Source organism: Anser brachyrhynchus (assembly GCF_964034855.1).
Source record: "Anser brachyrhynchus genome assembly, chromosome: 2".
Classification (NCBI taxonomy): Eukaryota; Metazoa; Chordata; class Aves; order Anseriformes; family Anatidae; genus Anser; species Anser brachyrhynchus.
Genome location: NC_137695.1, coordinates 7,139,021 through 7,157,907, shown reverse-complemented (window position 1 = coordinate 7,157,907; position 18,887 = coordinate 7,139,021). Strand labels below are relative to the sequence as shown.

The window sequence follows — 18,887 nt, the reverse complement described above, 5'->3', positions numbered from 1 at the left end:
GGTGACGTGATGGTGTAGGATTTGTTTAAAAGTCAGTATATTAGAATGGCGGCTGCATTATAGATTTAAATCTGTATTATTTTTTTAAAGGTTTTTCTTTGCAATAATCACTAGAAACCTTGAAGCATAAGCTTAAGGAGTTGGGCCTTTGAGAAATCATTGGGAATACTTACAGAATCTTCAAAACGTTCAGTATGTGACAAAATGTAGTAATGTTTTATAGTTTGAAGGGCATTTCAAATTAAATATTTGTACTCTTAAAACAGCTTAGGATCCTGGGCATGCAAAACCTCGTTAAGGCTCTGCTGAGATACAGCCTGGACTGCAGAATGGGAGTATTTCTTAGATAAGCCCTCCTTTGCTTAGGCAACGCCTCTGTCACGTTGCTATAGGAGGAAATGCAAAGTCCTAAAACCAAGCAGAATTTTGTGTGTTTTTACACAAACCCAGGGTGCGATACTACACCAAGACCCGTACACATGATATATTAAAATTCAGTGGATTGCTTCGGGCTGTGGCGCAGATTTGCCCTGTTCGTTGTGCCTCAGATTAGGCCGATCGCTGTGCGACTGCTTCGGCGTTTTCTCCTCCAGACAGCGGCAGTTCAGCCGAGCCGTGGAGCTGAGCAAAGCCCAGCGAGCTGCCAAGGGATCAGCTCCGGAGAGCCTCTTCCCCAGCCGCAACTCTCTCACAAACCCCTTCGCGCTGGAGAGGGACGAGGGGGCTGCTCCTCCTCGCCCAGCTCCTTTAACCCGCCCGCCCGCAGGCCCTTCCCCACCCACGGCACCACAGCGGGGCCGGGCCGGCGGCTCCTTTCCGGGGGAAGGGCCCTGAGAAGCCGGGGGAGGGCTCCGGGAAGCCGGGGGAAGGGCCCCGAGCAGCCGGCCCTGTGAGGGCTTCCCCGGCGCCGGCCGCGACATGGCCGCCCCCTGCTTCCTGGGCTGGGATTTCAGCACGCAGCAGGTACCGCGGCCTCTTCCCTCCCCTCCTCGGGCATAAAGCACTTCGTTACAGCTGTGCTGAAGTTTGGGAGCTTGACAAGACATATCCAGGTTACCCACGTTAGGTTGATCAACTGTTTTTGAAGGGGGTGCACCGCAAGCAGAAAGCCAATTAAACCGCAGTGGGTCAGAGCCGTTTTTAAGCTAGCTCCGTGCACCAGCCTGGTAATGAGTTGTGCTAGTGCATAAATGAGGCCCTACAGTAGTACGGCTAAAATTGAAGTAGCCCGCCCCCAAATGGGGATGGTTTTATTATTTGAATAGAGCTCCTTTGAGTTGACTCGCTCTTTGTAGGTTTTTTCAGTCTGTTCCTTTAGCGGCAGTTTGCACTCTCCCTTGTTAAAACGCATGCAGGATGTGAACGACGTTCTTGCTTTTCTTTGAGGCTGTTAACGCTTTTCTTCTGCGCCAGGTGACTTTGAGAAAAGCTAGTTTGTGGTACTCTTCTAGTCAGTGCTTGCAAGAAAGCTCGGCTTGATGGAATTGGGATTTGGATGTAGCTCTGCACAGGCCGCAGAAGCCAAGCATGAAGCTGTGAAATGCCCTCCGAGCTTTGCCAGGCTGGTAGAGTGCAGTTCAGACACTCTGGGCAGGAGGGAAGGTCCTCAAGGTATCCCGAATGTCTGCTAGTTTCCTTGGTAAGATGAGGCTCTTAAGAAAACAGAACCAACAACGCATGACATCTTTAACCTAAGATACTGTGCTCTTTGGAGAGCTTGGTTACTGTGATGCAAACTGGGAACTATATAACTTGCTTGGTGATCTTTAGCAAAGCATCTGGTTCTTGCGTGATTAAGGAGGGAGAAAATGTAGCAAGCAAATACACATGTTGCTGGATAAGCGTACATCAGTGCTGTAAACTCGCATAATAACTTGTTTTGTGTAAAATTGTGTCCATACTTACAGTTAGTTACATGGATTGGGGTGATCCCCACTTCTTCCTTCCCATTTCATCCATGAGAATTGAATTATTATAAATGAATTATCAGTACTCTCTAGTTATTGTTCTAGATGGTTTTTGTTAATATCCTGTTTTATTTCTTCTAGCTGAAAGTCATTGCAATTGATGAACATCTGAGAGTCATTTATGAGGATAGTGTTCATTTTGATAAAGACCTTCCAGAATTTAAGTAAGTTTTTTTATGTTTTACTTGGATAATAAAATGTAAAACTTTGGGGATTAGGATGAGGGGCTGTTCCCTACTTTGGTCTTCTTGATACGTGTGGAGGCATGGAAAAAGTTAATGCTGTGTTTGTGTTTTATACTTGGCAATGGAAGTATGTCCTTTTGCCTTGCTTTGTGTGTAAGCATGGCAAGAACTCCCAATAGAAAATAAAAAGACCCTCCCATCGTGAAGTATTATTAACCAACATGGTGTAAATTAACCAACATTTTTTTCTTTTGGAACTTCAGACTTTTGGACTTGGCTGTTTCTTTTTGGGACACAGAAGTAAGCACCGCCTTTATGTCAGGATGGAATGTTATGATAACAGGAAATAAATTGCATGAGGGAAACTTCTGAAAGGCATTTGGAGACAAATTCAGTGGCTCCAAATGGCACATTAAGATGTATAAACTCAATTTATAGACTAGAATTTACAGATTTACAGATTTCTTCCATCATAGTCACAAGTGCCAATAAAATACATTTATCTACTTGATGGTTTAACAGCAAAAATTGAATTTCATCTTCTAGATTCAAGCCACTAATGGTGACAGTTAGGAAACTTAGAGATAACCGTGACTTGCATGGAGCCAATGAGCAGCGTCAGCACTGGAGTCTGTCACAGGTCTTACTTCGGGACCACAGCCCTTCCTTCCAATTTGTTTTCTTTGCAATTGAGTCAAACGTCTCTAATGCCATTTCCTAGGAGCTGGCTTTTAGTTTTTAAGGTTTCAAACACCGATCTTATCTTTGCTCCTAACAAAAAAAAACCAAAAAACATTGCAAGCTCTCCTTGGTTATTACTAAACTTAAAGAACTTTGCTTGGTGGGGAAAAGTGACTGAATTTACCAAGAGAAAATACCATTTTTCTGTAGGACTCAAGGTGGAGCCTATGTTCACAGTGACAGGCTGACAGTCACTTCTCCTGTGCTAATGTGGGTCAAGGTATGAACGAGCTTTATTGTCAGCCTTTTGGAAGTATCTGTAGTGTATGGTTCAACTTCTTCCTTGCTCTTATTGAAATGGATATGTATTGCGAACAACAGTGAAATTCATCATTAAAATCATTACAGTCCTTTTGCTTATTTTTTGCTTTTTAAAGTGCTATTCTATGTCTTTGGGATGCAGATGTTAATGTAAACAACTTCCACTTTGGTTATGCATAATATTTCGTTTCTTTGTTTCTTTTTTCACTCTCTGCTATTTATAGCATTATATGCATGAAAAATCCTTTCCTGGATTTCCCCTATTTTTAAAATGCCATTTTTTTTCTTTTTTTTCCCTCCATCTTCCTGTTTCATATGCAAAATGGACCACTGTAGCTTTGCCTAGCTTAATTCTGGTTTTTTTGCAGCATCCAGGTTACTCGCACTATCTTTTTAGAATAAGCTGTGCTAACAAATTGATTTCTCAAATGGCAGGTGTTTAAAGAGCAATTTATTCAGTAATTCCCAGTCACTTTGACTGCTGTTTATTTTGAAATACAGATAACATTCTCTTCTGTTTTAAAAGCAGGCCTTTTTTGCCTCTGTGCAGATTCTGCAACCCTTGCTCTCACATGGTGCTACGTCAATCTGTTTTACTAGCATGATTTGAATAGTTAAGACATGTAAAAGGTCATGGAATCCCCAGTTGGTGTTCCACTGTAGTTCTGTCTGATGATCCATAAAGATTTGGTAAATTGTTCGCAGTTGGTCTTTTGAACCGTAATAAACAGGAACAGCTGTATTTATTAAATTAATAATATGATGATATAGGTATATGATAAAGGAATATGGTTTCTTGGGAAGTTCTGAAGCCTTACAGTGGTCCATTTGTCAAGAAAGTCTGGCAAAAGGTGATCTGAATGGGACTATATAAAGATAGATTACTTTTTGGTTTTAAAATCCAGTAAAATGTGGCAAGAACAAAAGTAACCTAGGGGCTTAAAGTGCAAAAATTCACTTGAATTAAAGAGGTCCTGAGTTTTCAGCAGACACGACAGTCAGCAGTATTGAGGATTCCTAGCATCTTGTGGAATGGGGTGCAGGGTGCACACCATTAAAGATTTCATAGATTTCCAAAAGTAAGAACAGACAAAGATAATCATGTCTTGTGTCTGGCACTCTTAATAGATGTTTTTTAATGAATTGGAATTCTTTAAATCTTGCCGCTTGTTTAGGTTTCAAAGAATGATTCTTTGTGATTGAGCTTGTTTAAAGATTTTTTTTCCTCCTTTGTGTGATTCAACTTTTCTTTTATGGACTCTTACTTAGTAAATTAATTTATGCAGCTTCTTGAAAAGTCCATAGTCATTAGCTAATTTTTCATTATCTGCCAATGAACTCTTATCAGTGATGACATGAATTTACTCTTTAATTCCAAGGATTGTGAGTATGCATAATTTGGTAGCTCGTTACAGTCATTCTTGATTTTGTTTGTTCTTGTAGGCTCTGGATATGATTTTAGAAAAGATGAAATCTTCGGGTTTTAACTTCGCTCAAGTCAGAGCTTTGTCTGGTGCTGGCCAGGTTAGTTTATAAAGAAATAAATCCATCTTACTGTATTTCTTCAATATAGTACAAGGTATACTGATAAATTTTAAATAGTTGTATTGCAGAAGACCTTAAAGACATCAAGTAAGATCAAAGCTTCTATGTAAGCATCCATTAAAAGACACATGTTACTCAAGGTAACCTAAAACCTGAAGCATACAGAGCAATCTACAGCAGGTAGTAAGAGGGGAGGATGAGGTTTACATAGTAATTGTTTAGATCAGTATAGTGCATAACTAGTTGTTCTCCTGTTGCTTAAATTCTTTATACGTGTAGATTCTGAAATGACTGGGGTCATTTTGAATTTCACTTTATCCAGGTGCAGTGGAAATAGGGTAGAAAAACAGTGACTAGCTGACATTGCTGAAGGCATAGTAAAGTCCTGTTGAGCACTGTTTTTGTTGGCTAGGATGGAGATCTGCCTAGGAACAAAAGAAAACAAATTATGATAGTCTTTGATGCAAAGAGGACAAATATGCTGCTTGGCCATTTCTTATCCTTTAAGTACATTTTTTGAGGTTTATAAAACCCATTCTGATACTAAGTCAGTTCTCCAGTCTCCTAGTGCTGTGGTGAGATAAGGAAGTCCTTTATTCCATTTACAGACTTAAAAATTATATTCAGGGTAAGGACAGCACCGAAATGATAGCTGATTGTGATGCATGAGGTTTAGTTAATCATCTTGATATATCTAGGGCTAATTAATCAAAATTTTTGCTTTAATCTCCATGTTTCATTGCTTTCAGTTGAAAGTCTGAGCAACATGTCTGAAAGTCATAGTTTGTATCAAGGCTCTGTTAAGAATTCCTCAGTGGAACAGAAGTTAGGGACTGCCAGGCAACCCCAACTCACTCAAGTGAAGGTAGGAAGGTTTTTTTTCCAGACTACCAGCATTCCCTTTGTTTTCCTCTTAATTCAACAAGTTGGGGTATCAACTTGGTGCTATATTCAGATTTTTTCAGGTAGAACAGATTTCACTTAACTGTCACCTGCCAACACACATCGTCTCTCTCCCTTTTCTCTGTTAAGGACCTTGTTTCTGTGCTGCAGATCAGACAGCAGAGGTGCACTGATGTGCCAGTTTTTGCCCCAGAAGAAGGGGCAAACAGGTTTCAATTGTCAGAAGAACCAGAAGAGAGGTGTTGAAGCAATCTGGATGAAGCTGTGGGTCAAGAACTATGGGCTTGGTTTTCTTTGTGTACATCTAGTTTCATTGGTGTAGTTGGTATAATTCAAGGCCATTATTGTATTGACTCCTGTGTTTTCTGTTTCAGTATATGATTTGCTCAGTCTTGAATTGTCTTCTAATGGGACACTTGATTTGAAAAAGTGCATTTTTTTCTCCTAGTTTGGAGAGAGTTCTCTGTCCCTTAGAGCTTGAAATTCAGATCAGGGTATGAACTTTGTAGCCTGACAGGCCATCTCCAACTTCGGTTTCTGTACATTCCTACAGCAACACGGGAGTGTGTATTGGAAGAAAGGAAGCATCCAGATTTTAAAGAATGCATCACCTGAACTGCCTTTACATCAGTTACTAAAGGTAATGTGCATAAAAAAGCTCTGAAGGGAGAGCTACAGTTTTTCTGATACTTAGGCATTGCTTTTTTCATTGCCAACCTTTCCTCATGTTTAGCTGAGTTGCGTGTCCCTGCAGCATGAAGGGAAATATACAGGTTACTCCTTCAGCTCCAGGGCTTTTGACATTTCCTGTTCTCCTGAGCGACAGTGTGTACTGCTTTAAAAGCTTACAGGTGTCAGTGGGCATTCCACAATCTTTTCATGTCAGAGTAACAACCTGTTTGTTCTTTTAGGAAACATAATATTTTTGTTAACAACCTGTAAGTATTTTTTTCTAATTTGTATTAACAAAAAAATTGCGATGAAGAATATTATTGCACCTGAGTTTCCTTGAAATGCCTGAGATTTCTTTAGAAAATATTAAAAAAAAAAAAATCAATTTACATTTCCCCTTAAACAATGGAAGTGTAATGCTGTGAGGACAGAACCTCCTAACAAGTAAACTGTTGAACCTCAATGCTATTTTTGTTGTGTTTGGTATGTTTTGAATATAGACTTGACAGAGTTTTGTTTGAAAAGAGAAGTAGGGAGAAAACAGCTTTCCTTTCAAAGTCCCTGACCTTCCTTACTTCAAGATCTGTATCCAGCCGTACCCTGGGGTGCATCACGCACGGCATGGCTAGCTGCTGGAGGGGAAGGGATTGTCCCGCACTACTCTGCGCTGTGTGGCCTCACCTCGAGTACTGGGTGCAGTTTTGTGTGTCACAATATAAGAAGGATGTAAAACTATCAGAGAATGTCCAAAGGAGGGTTACAAAGATGTTGAAGGGTCTGGAGTGCTAGACTTGTGAGGAGCGGCTGAGGTCCCTGGGTTTGCTCAGCCCAGAGCAGAGCAGGCCGAGGGGAGGCCTCATGGCGGCCTGCAGCTCCCTCACGAGGGGAGCGGAGGGGCAGGCGCTGAGCTCTGCTCTCTGGGGACAGTGACAGGACCCGAGGGAACGGCATGGAGCTGGGACAGGGGAGGGTCAGGCTGGGGGTTAGGGAAAGGTTCTGCACCCAGAGGTGGTCGGGCACTGGGACAGGCTGCCCAGGGCAGTGGGCACGACACTGAGCTGCAGGAGTTCAAAAAGCTTTTGGACAACACTCTCAGACATAGGGTCTGGTTTTGGGGTTGTTCTGTGTGGAGCCAGGAGCTGGACTCGATGGTCCTTGTGGGTCCCTCCCAACTCAGGATGTTCTGTGATTCTGAGATCAGAAACAACAGTTGTATATTGAAAAGGAGGCATTCGTGTAAACGATCTATTAAATGATTACTTTTGGAAATAATCTCATCTATGTAAAACTCTTGGGAATGGAATTAAAATACTCTCTGGTGATGTACGAAGCCTCACATGCATTGCTTATGGCAAGCCTCACTTGCATTGGTTATGCCAGTCACTGAAGAGAAATCTTTTAGAACAGCTCTGGATAGTCTTAAATATTTGAAGAGAAGTTCTGAAAAATGGGTCTAAACTTGTATAAAATGACCTGGGGCTTTGGCTACTAAAGGAGTGTACTGATACATTGCCACAGCACATCCTGCTGCAGGGCATGTGTGAATTACTGGCAGGTGGAGCCTGCTGCTTCCCTTGAGTGTGAAGGTTGGGTTAGGCTTTCCACTGCTGACCAACGTGTTGTCCAGTATCTGTTTTCCTGTAATTATCGAGAGGGGAACAGAAGGCACCTCAGAGCACTGAACTGTGAGTTGACAGCTAGGTCTGCTGGATTGTTATTGTTCCAGCAGGGACTTCTAAGAGCTCAGATGTTCTTAATAACGAATATTGTTTGTTCCAGGCTTGTTTTGCTGTCAGTAACAGCCCCATCTGGATGGATTCGAGCACAGCTTCCCAGTGCAGCAATCTGGAGAAGGCTGTGGGAGGAGCACAGCGCCTAGCGGCTATCACTGGATCTCGAGCCTATGAGGTGAGGAGCAGTGAGAAGAAAGTCCTCGGCAGAGCTGGGTGACGGAAACAATTCTGCTGTTAAGTCGACCACAGCAGATAATGAGCAGGCATTAGCTATGAAAGAGATAATTTTATTCAGTGTTTTTGAAGAACCTCCGACGGTACTGTGCTTTGTAGTAGCCTCACAAAGGAAGAGGTGGAAATCGTATTCTATGGTAATTTTAAGGTGAAATTAGGCAAAACTGGCAATTTTGCTGCAGGAACCATTGTAGAAACAGTGACTGTACTGAGCTGTTGCACTTGGCCTGTGGTTCCCAGGGCCCAGTTCTCCACTGGGAGCTCCTGTACAGCCAATTTTCAATTGAGATGACAATTTAATTTGTGTTACAGGCTTACTTGGGGTTATGACTCAATGTCTGGGGATAGCTGCTCTAGGTTACTTCCGTAGTTAAAAGAATTAGCCTTTTAATGTTCCTTGAAGGCTAACAAGTAGCTGTCGACCTAAGAGAGAAATGAGTTTCCGAAGTTTGGGACCCTATCAGAGAGTACTCAGTCACTCATCTCCTCTTCCCAACCCTTCCCTCTCTTTTAACTATGACATTGAGTGGGATCGGGGCTGCCCTCCAGGCATCTTGGCACCTGGCTGCTCTTACTGTTGGTTTAAGAGAATAAGGCTCTAATCTCCTAAATTGCTGATTCGGTTTTTGAATCATCGTGCGCTGGCCGTAAGGCCAGTGTTTGAAATCAGACTTTGCATACCACTAACAGTTTATTTTTAACTTACCAAAGGTTAAGGTTTCAGAAGTTTGGTGTTAAGAAGATTTTTGTTGTTTGATACAATATATGAATGAAAAATAATTATTCTTAAAACTGCCATTAGCTTCTGCTGGAGTTGCTTCTTTGAGTATGAAACTTGCTGCCTGCTTCCATTCACCTTCCTCGCAGAGAGGTGCATAGGTTGGGTAGCCTAAATCTTTTAAAGAATTCGAAGGCAGCATTTGAATAGTGTTGGTTCCTGGGCATGTAATAAGAATGATTCATTCCATTGAACTGTCATTTCTGAAGTGTAAATTATGGATAGTAATGCTTTTTCACAAGCTTTTTTTTTTCAAAAGGTGAGCAAAATTCTCATAATGAGACTATGTGTTATAGCCTGTTTAGTGCAGATTGCCTGCTGTGCACTGACTTTCATCATGCATCAGGCAAATTAAATATCCAAAGTGCAATGTACTGAACTCATTACACAGAGTTAATGATTATTGACTCCATTTAGGGTTTGTGTTTCTAAGCATTTGCATTTCTTTCTCAGCGTTTTACAGGAAACCAGATAGCAAAGATTTACAGCCAGAATCCTGAGGTCTACACGCAAACTGAGGTTGGCTCAACTTCAATATACTTATTGGAAATCACAGTTGAAAATCTTTTAAAAAGAATTTTGTGCAGATGTCAGATTATTACTTTTTTTGGCTAAAAATATTTTTATTCTTGTGTTTGCTTTTAAAATTGAAATAAAAAAATGCTTTTTTTTTGGTTATATTCGTAGTCATTAGGCGGATAATAATCGGGCATCAGTTCCATTTTGAATGTTATATTTACCACAGCAGGCTCCATTGAATCTTGCATTTGTGGAAGAAGTTTTTCAAAACAGGCTTTCGTTTGGGTGGCAGTAAGTTGTATGTTCAGCAATTCAAATACAAGTGGGTAACTAAGCACACAACTGAAATTTTAGCGCTCAGAATTGTCTGTCTGCATACAGAAATGTGGTTGCTCTGCCATACAAAGCTGGCGTCCCTGCAGATGTGCATAGGAAAAAAACTGCAATCAATTCTAGATTTTTTTTCATAGATTTTCCCTTGAGGAGCTACTTTGATTCTGTTAGTACAAATGAATTGCATTGTGTAGTTTCCTTCTGATTTTTAATTTTTAGAAATCAATGTGCAATTGTATTGTTTCAATTTAAGTCTGCATCTAGCTGCAACAAAAATGGTTTGAAGCAAGGTGAAACCTCCATGCAGGTATGATATACATGAGGAAAGGCTCCTGCCCTGTGGTTAGAAAACACCAAACATCCTGACCTGTGAAGTCAGGTGGCTTGTGTTTTTATATTACTGCAGTTCTTGTTAGTATTGATCATAATTTTTCTGTTTTTTAGAATCTCACCTCTACATGGAACATTTAATTTCATGGGGAAATGGGTTACAAAGTTTTCTGGGGAGAATGCTTCATTTTTAAAAATTTCTTTTTCTCTCTTTTCGTTGTGTAACCTTTATGCTAGTAAGGGATGGGACGAAACAGAACACTAATACAGTCTGCTCACAAGTTTAAGAGTAAGTTTAGAGAAAGATGCATGAATAGCAGGGGCAGGGTGGGGAGCAAGTCCCTGGGAACTGAGAACTGGTCAGACTAAGTACGCTAAGACTTTGAGGACTGGTTGGCACTGATGGCACCTTTTGGCAATAAGGATATGCAAGAAGTTGTGTTCTAGCACAAATATTTCAGTGCCAGAATTGCTTTTGGGGACCTTCAAGCAGCACTTAGCAGCCTGGCAGTCTGAGTGGCACGTGGAAGGTGGATGTTTTTCCTCCTCTAGGTCAGCTTGCTGAACTGGCTGATTCACAGTTTAACTTCATCCTTTTTCCTTCCGTTTCAGGCAGCTAGTGCCCATTGGGGCACCAGAGAAGGTAGGCCTTCGTTATCTAAGCACAATGTGACATATTCTTGGGGAGAGACACATGAAGAGCAAGTGCATCATTAAGTTTCCTGGCCATTGTAACCACTTCTTAGAGCTCTGGCTATAGTCCGTCTCTGAATGCTGTGTGAAGCAGTGGTTTCATAATCGCTAATACAAAAACCTGTCACTGCAGGCTCACTTCACCAGTAGAGATTTGATTCTCATTAGTTACTGGGTGACAATCATATTTCTTTTGAATTAGAGCACACAATAAGGAATTTGACAGCTTTTATACCAGCTTCTGGGGGACGAACAATACTTGATCCTGCAGAAAGCTTGGCTGCTTAACTCGGTAGTTTCTCTAGCAGGCTTGAAATGGAGGTGAGTTCGTGTTGGATCAGTGCTTTGTGTTACACGGCCAGGGCGTTTAGGGGCCAGTACTAGGAGCCCTGCAGCTGGATTTCATGCATTGTTGGAACATATCCTGAGGCAGAGCTGCAGGCAGTGGTTTAGTGCAGAGCTGGTTATTACCAGCTCCTAGGATTAACTCCTGGGAGGGCTGGGGTCTCAGCTGGGAGGAGGTCACAGGTGGGAGGAAGGTAAGAGCTCACGTAAAGGTGCTATCAGAACCTTGCCAGAGTGACTAGAAAAGCTCTCAGACCTGTACCCAGGGTTGACCAATTCATGTCTTCTGGGCATTTCCCCGGTCATCCACACACAGTTTTTTTCTCGGTGAGTATTTTTCCTTAAACGAGGTCCTGTGATACACCACAGTTGTGAATTAATTCATGATAACATAGAATACGCTAATATACTAGGTATATTTTGCATGTTTCAGAAAGCAGAGCTATTAACAGCTTTTATCATGGGGTTACTTTTAGAATGATATCTGCTGCGTTACTTAGGCAGGAATATAAAACTGAATAATCCTTCTAGGTGTATTTCTGTGTGCATTCTGTGTCTAACATAAAGCATCTATTAACATTTGCTGCTTCCAATTACTTATTTATTTTCTTTGAAGTGAGTACTGATGGGAATCACTCTCACACTTCTTTTTTTTTTCCTTTCAGAGAATCTCTTTGGTTAGTAGTTTCGCAGCTTCCCTTTTCCTAGGAGCTTATGCGCCCATCGATTACAGTGATGGTAAGTGTGTGGGCTTTTCTGGTAGTGACAAGTCAAGAAGGAAATTTTCCTCTCTATCCCTCCCCACCTTACATAAAAGGGGGGACAGGCTCTCTGCCATTTATTTTCAATCTTTAAACTTTAATTACAAGTATATTAGATTTTCAACTAAGTTATTCCTTTTGGTTTGTTGCTACTCTTGATAGTGTTGTCAGCTCTGCTTATTTATCCCCAGCGTGCCATGATTCCAATTTCTATAAAATGGATCCAGAGAAAAAGTTCTTAAATGAAAGTGTACCTTTTTCATTACTTTCTGATGTGAAAGGAATGTTGACGTATCTATTTAAAAGCATGAAAAAGTTGTGGATTTCCAGGTAGACTTCATAGTTCTGATATTCTTTGTTTTTGCTGGTTTAGCTCTGAGTTGCACAGGATGCAAACAAGATGTATACTGTGATTATTCCACACGCCCCCACACCTAACTGGAGTAAGGATCTGTAAGAGAAATTTCTGCTGGTTCATTTTGACAGGATAAGCAAAGCCAAGCCAGAAAAAACAAAGCAAAAACAACAACAACAACAAAAAACACAAACAAACAAGCAAGCTCAGTTAAAAAGAATAAAATCTAACCTTTTTTTTATCTCTTCATTCATCATAACAAAGACCAAAAAGTGACCGGACACGTGTCTCTCTTTTCTGTTGTGTGTTATCTCAGCTATCCAGCTTTTAAATGGCAAATTTAAACAGCCTTTATGAGGGATACCTTCTTCCTGGGAGCTGTGCTGTTATATCTAAATAGCATTTTTGATTCCTTCTCTGAAAATAAGAGGAGATATATTTCAGAGCTGAAAGGTTAGATAACAAGGCTCTCTAAGGAAATTTTGCATTATAGAGCCATAGTTGACACCCATGTCTGAAGACGATCTTATTTTTTCTCCTTCATTGTTCCATCAAAGCTCACAGGAAAAGGCAAGACACCTCAATTTTAGGTAATGGACAACTTATTCAATACTAGATTTCCCATTTATATTTGAGACCTTAAAAATTGCAAGGCAATCCACGCTTATTTTGCAGCAATTGTGAGATTATTACATTTGTCTTCTGGTCTTGTTCTGTTAGCCATGTATTTTCACAACTAAATTTTATTTTTTTTTTTTATGAATTATTGCCCACAATACCTGTTGAGAGTTGCACTTTGCTCCTCAGTGGGCCCAAGTGCTGAGCATTTCGGCCACTCACCAACCTACAGAACTAGCTCTATGTACTGTATTTCAAATAGAGATGGTGAGAGCTCCAAGATCCTTTTTTCTGACAAAGAAATATGTTGGTTGTTGATATTTTTTCAGTGAGTGTTTATTTTAATTCAAATTTTGTTTAAAACACAAGCAAATAATAAATCCTTTTTTTTTTTTTTTTGGTAATGCTATCTCTGACTTTTCTAGTTGGAAGCGAGTGAGGGAAATCTGTGCTTCTTCTGTTTTGGAACATGATCATTTCAGTTTGGTTGGAAACCAAAACATTTTAAACTATAAACAAAACAAAAGTTTGCTTCGTTGGAAAACTTCCATAGAAAATGTGTTGCATTTTTCAAACAGCTCTAAGGCGAGCCTGTTCTGTTACACCTCTGGCTATTTACATAACTTGAATCAATGTTATCTGCTGTTCAGAGCATGTAAGATTATTAAATTTTTGTGTGAAAAAAGATAAGGGAACTAAGCAGGATGTTACAGTTCTTTTTACAAGACAACAGATTTTTCAGCGTTGTAAGCTATATTTTGTCTTGTACGTTCTTTTCTTCTGTTAACATAATGAGAGCGAATTCTAATTCCAGTAATAAAATGTAATTATAATGCATGCAATAGTTTTTTGGATCCATCTTAAAAACCTGTTTTTTTGTCATATATGATTTCTTGCAATTCACTTGATCTTTTACGTTGCACCTGTATATTGTAGTTTGAAATGCATCTCAAAATAATACTCAGATAATAGACCTATTCTTCATTTCTGTAGGTTTAACTTCAGGTCATATCGTCTTTAAAAGACCCTGTCAAATTGTTTAGCTCTACACAATAACTTCTCTCTTTAAATTTGCGGGTTATTGTAGGAAATGTGCTACTCAGTTTCAGGAATTTTTCTTCTTAAAGGTCCAATATTGCAAGGTTCAAACCACTGCTTATGAATGGCTGAGCACCTTGTGTGATTGATTTAAAAAAAAAAAAATCAAATTACGTTCTGGTGGAACGAAGAATGATTTTCATTTATATTGTGCAGGTGGTAAAAGTAAGATACATCTGGGACCTAAATAACTCGAACACTCGAGGCATTGTTTCTTTTAGAAGACGCCTTAAAGAACAGCTATTCAGCTCTTGACCTACAGAAGCTTTATCTTTTGAAATGATTTTCCAAGAGCCTTAGGCAAATCATAGCTTAGCATATTTGTTTCTGTTGTTGTCTCAACTAAGGCTGTTTTGAACTGAAGCCTTTTCAGAAGGAAGCCTGTTGGGCTGAATTTACTCCTTCTGTAGCTTGTTTGGTGTCAGCAGAGCTGCACTGCTCACTGAAAAGGCAATCCAGAATGCTGTAATATAGATGCACTTACCCATTTCTAAATGGATGCAAATATTGATCTTTAGCTTGCTGATTGATAAAGCCAGTTAGTCAGTGTCTTTTGGTCTTTGTAATGATTTTTTTTTTCCAGTCTTGAAATAATTATATTTTTGTATAAGCAGTATATATTAGCAAGTCCCAGTTGTGCTCCTTGGTCACTTGAAGTCAGCGATGCTTGCAGTGAAATACTGAATCCTACTCATCCACGTGTTAATCCTTTCCTCAATCCTTACTAGACCATGGGCTTGGCTATTGACCTTCGTTGCTGATGGGGTACCTAGTTGGAGTGACGAGTCTAAAGACTGCCTTTGTTTTTTTCCTGTGATCTTAGTTCTAAGGTTGTTGTTTATTTTTATGTTAAACTCACAATGGTGTGCTTAAGCCATTTTTTTTTTTTTACTAACTTCTAGAAGCGGCATAGATCATGCATGACCGGACATGTGTGAGTTAGGAACTCACTGTGCATCGCTCCCTGTGTGACTGAAGGAGAAAGAGAAGCAGTTCCAGGGAGCTTTCAGCTCTCTGGTCTTGGTTTTCTGCTGACTAGAGATTCTCATTCACGTGCCTGCAGCTGGATAGGATGAATCCAGGGCAACAGACGAGTAGTTCTTGTAAAATAGTTGTTTCACGTCTTTTAAATGAGTTTTTGAGGGTGGGATAAATTAGTTCATCTTTCTCTTCTCAGGGCATATTAAAGTCTCTTTGCAACTATATCTACCAGTCAATAAAACTGAAGTGTTGTTTCAGCTTCTATATAAGCTTAGACTTTTTCAGTTACAAAGGTTAGTGTTTTGCCTGGTTTAAGGAGGAAAGATGGGAGGCTGTGCCTATTCTTCCAGAATTACATTGGAGGACACTGGTTAAATGCTTCTCTAGGCTTGCAGGATGTGGGGATGAAGGATTTAAAAGAAAACAAACAAGGAAAACCACCAAAAAAAAGAAGAAAAAACAACAGCTAACCCTTTTCTAATGAAATTCCTCTTTATTTAAAGACTCTCTTGCTCACTGATTAATTTGGCTAAGGTGTTCTTGGCCTTTTACATTAGGCTCTTTTCTAGGAAACTTTCTAGCTTCGTATATTTTCTCATAGAAAGCCTCGTTAAGCCTAAGAGGCTTGGGAAGAGGCTCCATGTCTTGGAAGTGCAGATAACAATTCTGGACACAGTTTACCGAGGCAGGAGGGTGGCTAGATGTAAGAGTGAATTGAGAGAAGCTGGACTAAATCTTGCCATCTTTCCTTCTCCTGTTGCTGGTAGTGACTTTGGCAGCAGAAAAGGGAAACGCACCCTTTGCCTGTGGGAGCAAGCACGCTTTGTGCTCTGTCAAATTCCTGCTGTCGCATCACAGGCCAAATTTACCAGTGCATAATTTAAGTGTTTAATTTGCATGAAATGGGATTGATTGAATTTAATAAATGTAATTCTATTTTCTGTGTTACTAAGTATAGTCCAAATTTCCTGCTGTTTGGCTTGGTTTATTCTGGTGTCTCAGCTGGAGCGTGCGACACTTTTTCTATTTACAGCGCCGTGCAAAGCACTGGGTCCAGACCGTGCTGTTGGTGCTTAGGATTCGACTGTACAGATAGGTATTTTGTTAATAAACATTATTAAACTCATTATTAAGTGAAAAAGGCTACTGGGAATTGATAGTGTAAGCTTATTTGTGCGTGTGTAACCAACAGTAGGGTATGTGCAGGGAATATGGCAGGCTTATGCTCTTGTTGAGAATAAGAGTTCTGCTAGAGCCTTGTAATGTGCTGGCTGAGATGTGATTATGACCCTTCTCTTCCTCTGTGTCCCAGCATTGCAAGCGTAGCCGTACTCCACAAACTCTACATGTTGGTCAGCTTCACCTTCTTTGTGTTACGCTGAGTTTAAAGATGTATTGAATTGAAGTGAATTTGAAGTTTTCCACCGTGCTCGGCTGAGAACGTGGCTGTGTTTCTGGGATAAATAAGTCACGGGCTAAACAGTCTTTGAAATGAAAATGTTGTTAATCCAGAGTAAGACTAATATGTCCCTGAACAGCACTAACCAGAAGTGCGCACGGATTTTTCAAGTCTAATGAAATGTGCAATTAAATGCATCTTAGAAATGCAAGCAAGGGATGTGGAGTGCTCAGGAAGTTACATAGATTTGGCCACTAACCAACTTGAGTTCACTTTATAAACCAGGACAACGCAAATGAGACTGTGACAAAAAAGCAGTGGGAAGTGAAACAGAAAATGCCCAGCTCTTCCTCAGATTCAGTGATAGTTCTGGTGTGGACCTAGGTGGCCAAATCTGAATTTCTGCAACCGGTAATTAGTTCACAGCATCTAGACTTTGGAGGTGTTTCAGGGTTCGGGTGGGTTGTTCAGCATTTTTGAAAATCACGACTTTAATATTCAAAGCTTGATCCTCGCAGCTAGCCCCAAAATTAGAGGCTTAGGTCTCAGATGAGCACAGCACACCTGCAAGTGACAGTGCTGCGTCACCTCTAGTAGCTGTAGTGAAGTCTCTGTATAAGGTGGAAAGGTTGAGGGGGAGTTGATGGGGAAGTGTGTGTTCTTTATTTTGCTTTTCATGTGGGTATAACTGGTTTGTCTGGTGCATTGTGCATCGGGGAAGACTCTTCTGATAACTTTACAGGTGAAAGCTATCTAGAGGTTGAATAACCAGTATCCTTTATGCTTAGAATAGCTGAAACTGTTCTATTTGAATGTAAAATATACTTCTGTAAACTTTCTGTTACCTGTAACAAGGTGGAATTTTCTGATGCAATATTGTTTGTTTTCTTTACTCTAGTTTTGTGTTTAACGATCTATGATTCTTGGTTTGGTCTGTGTCTTGTAGGTTCTGGTATGAATCTGCTACAGATTTGGGAAAAGGTATGGTCAGCGTCCTGCCTTGATGCCTGTGCACCAGGGTTGGAAGAGAAACTGGGAAGCCCTGTACCATCCCATTCAGTCCTGGTATGTGCCCGTCTTGAAGAGTTAAAAAAAAAAAAACAACCACAAACTTACTGGAAGAAATAGGGCTTTGTGCTGAGAGTCCTGCTGATGGTACTTTCTTAGAGTATATTTGTGTGTGTGTGTGTGCATGCATGTACAATTACCCTGAGAGTTATGCTAGTTGATATTCCAGATGCATATGCCAGAGCAGAAATGGACATTTTTGAAAACTGGTACCTTGTATCTGCCATAGTTTTCACCATGGATCACTTGGGGTTCTCGCACACCCTGGGCTATGAAAATAAAGGTTTTGGCAGATGCTGCAATGATAAGAATCACTGGGGTTCTTCCCTCCGACTTCCCATATGCCCACAAGTACCTGGTGACTGCAGAACTATGCACAGTATTTATTACTGCAGAAACAGAACCCAACATTTGCGTTGCTTAACAGGGACCTTGTTTTATACTGTTTGTAGAGTTAATAAGTTAATCTTCCTGAATCATTTGGGATGTTTAGAGCTCCTCGTTTCATGTAGCAGAACGATGAAATCAAGGCCCGCACCTCTTAGAGTAAATGAATTTAGTCTTACCGTCCAGCACAGAAAGAGCTACTGCTTTAGGTGGTACACGTGTAAAACAGGGTAGATATCTGTCACCTGATCCCTCTCAATTCAGTGCTAGTGAAGTAGCTGACTTACGATTCCTATGCTGATCACGTGTAATGGAGAGGAACAAATCAAAAGTCCGCATAAATGTCCATGTATTTTTTAAGGATAGTTTTCTTCTCCTATGTTTTCTCTGTGGCTTAAAAGAATATGGTTCTTGACCCCTAAAATAATAGATGTCCTATTTCACATTTAATGTTGTGATGTATATTAATGTTGTTTCCTCTTTTGTTTGCATTGAATTTCTAATTTTTATGTATTAATATTCATGTATCTGTGCAAAATAGATGGATATGTTTATATTACTTGATGTGAATAATTCCAGAGTGACCCAGAGCTAAAATGCTACTATTTACTTAATGTATTTCAAAATCTAATCTCGGGATATTTCTATGAGGTTCTCCGACAAAAAAAAAAAGATTCAAAATCTATGAAATATTCCTGCCTTAAATATACAGAAATGGTTATTGCAGCTGCTCCAGGGTTTTTCAGCTCTACGTTACGACCAATTGTATCATACATTGCAAGATCATTTTCCATTTTTTAAGCTTTTTTTTTCACTCCGTATTTCTTTCCTTAGGGGTCCATTTCTCCGTATTATATTCAGCGATATGGGTTTAGCCCAGACTGTAAAGTAGTAGCCTTTACAGGAGACAATCCAGGTGAGATGATTAAATGTATAAGATTCAGTGAATATCATTATGCATGTACTGAAATTCTAGATCAA

At 40.2% G+C, this 18,887-nt stretch overlaps 1 protein-coding gene across 19 annotated transcripts in view; it reads left to right on the top strand.

The window, feature by feature from the left end:
- The first annotated feature begins 15 nt into the window (after nucleotides 1-15).
- The window catches only part of XYLB (xylulokinase), a 95,810-nt gene continuing 76,938 nt past the window's right edge, over nucleotides 16-18,887 (top strand). For 3 of the 19 annotated variants that reach the window (XM_080579085.1, XM_080579084.1, XM_080579083.1), the window contains exons 1-10: nucleotides 1,131-1,639; nucleotides 2,049-2,131; nucleotides 3,044-3,113; nucleotides 4,598-4,678; nucleotides 6,156-6,242; nucleotides 8,054-8,182; nucleotides 9,473-9,538; nucleotides 11,905-11,977; nucleotides 17,398-17,516; nucleotides 18,741-18,822. In XM_080579085.1, the coding sequence (XP_080435211.1) occupies nucleotides 1,541-1,639; nucleotides 2,049-2,131; nucleotides 3,044-3,113; nucleotides 4,598-4,678; nucleotides 6,156-6,242; nucleotides 8,054-8,182; nucleotides 9,473-9,538; nucleotides 11,905-11,977; nucleotides 17,398-17,516; nucleotides 18,741-18,822 (889 nt within the window). In that variant the 5' untranslated portion in view covers nucleotides 1,131-1,540. Of the gene's footprint in view, nucleotides 964-1,125; nucleotides 1,640-2,048; nucleotides 2,132-3,043; nucleotides 3,114-4,597; nucleotides 4,679-5,448; nucleotides 5,565-6,155; nucleotides 6,243-8,053; nucleotides 8,183-9,472; nucleotides 9,539-11,904; nucleotides 11,978-17,397; nucleotides 17,517-18,740; nucleotides 18,823-18,887 lie in introns of those variants that run through there. The other 16 variants (XR_013946215.1, XR_013946216.1, XM_080579088.1 and 13 more) reach the window with 13 other exon arrangements.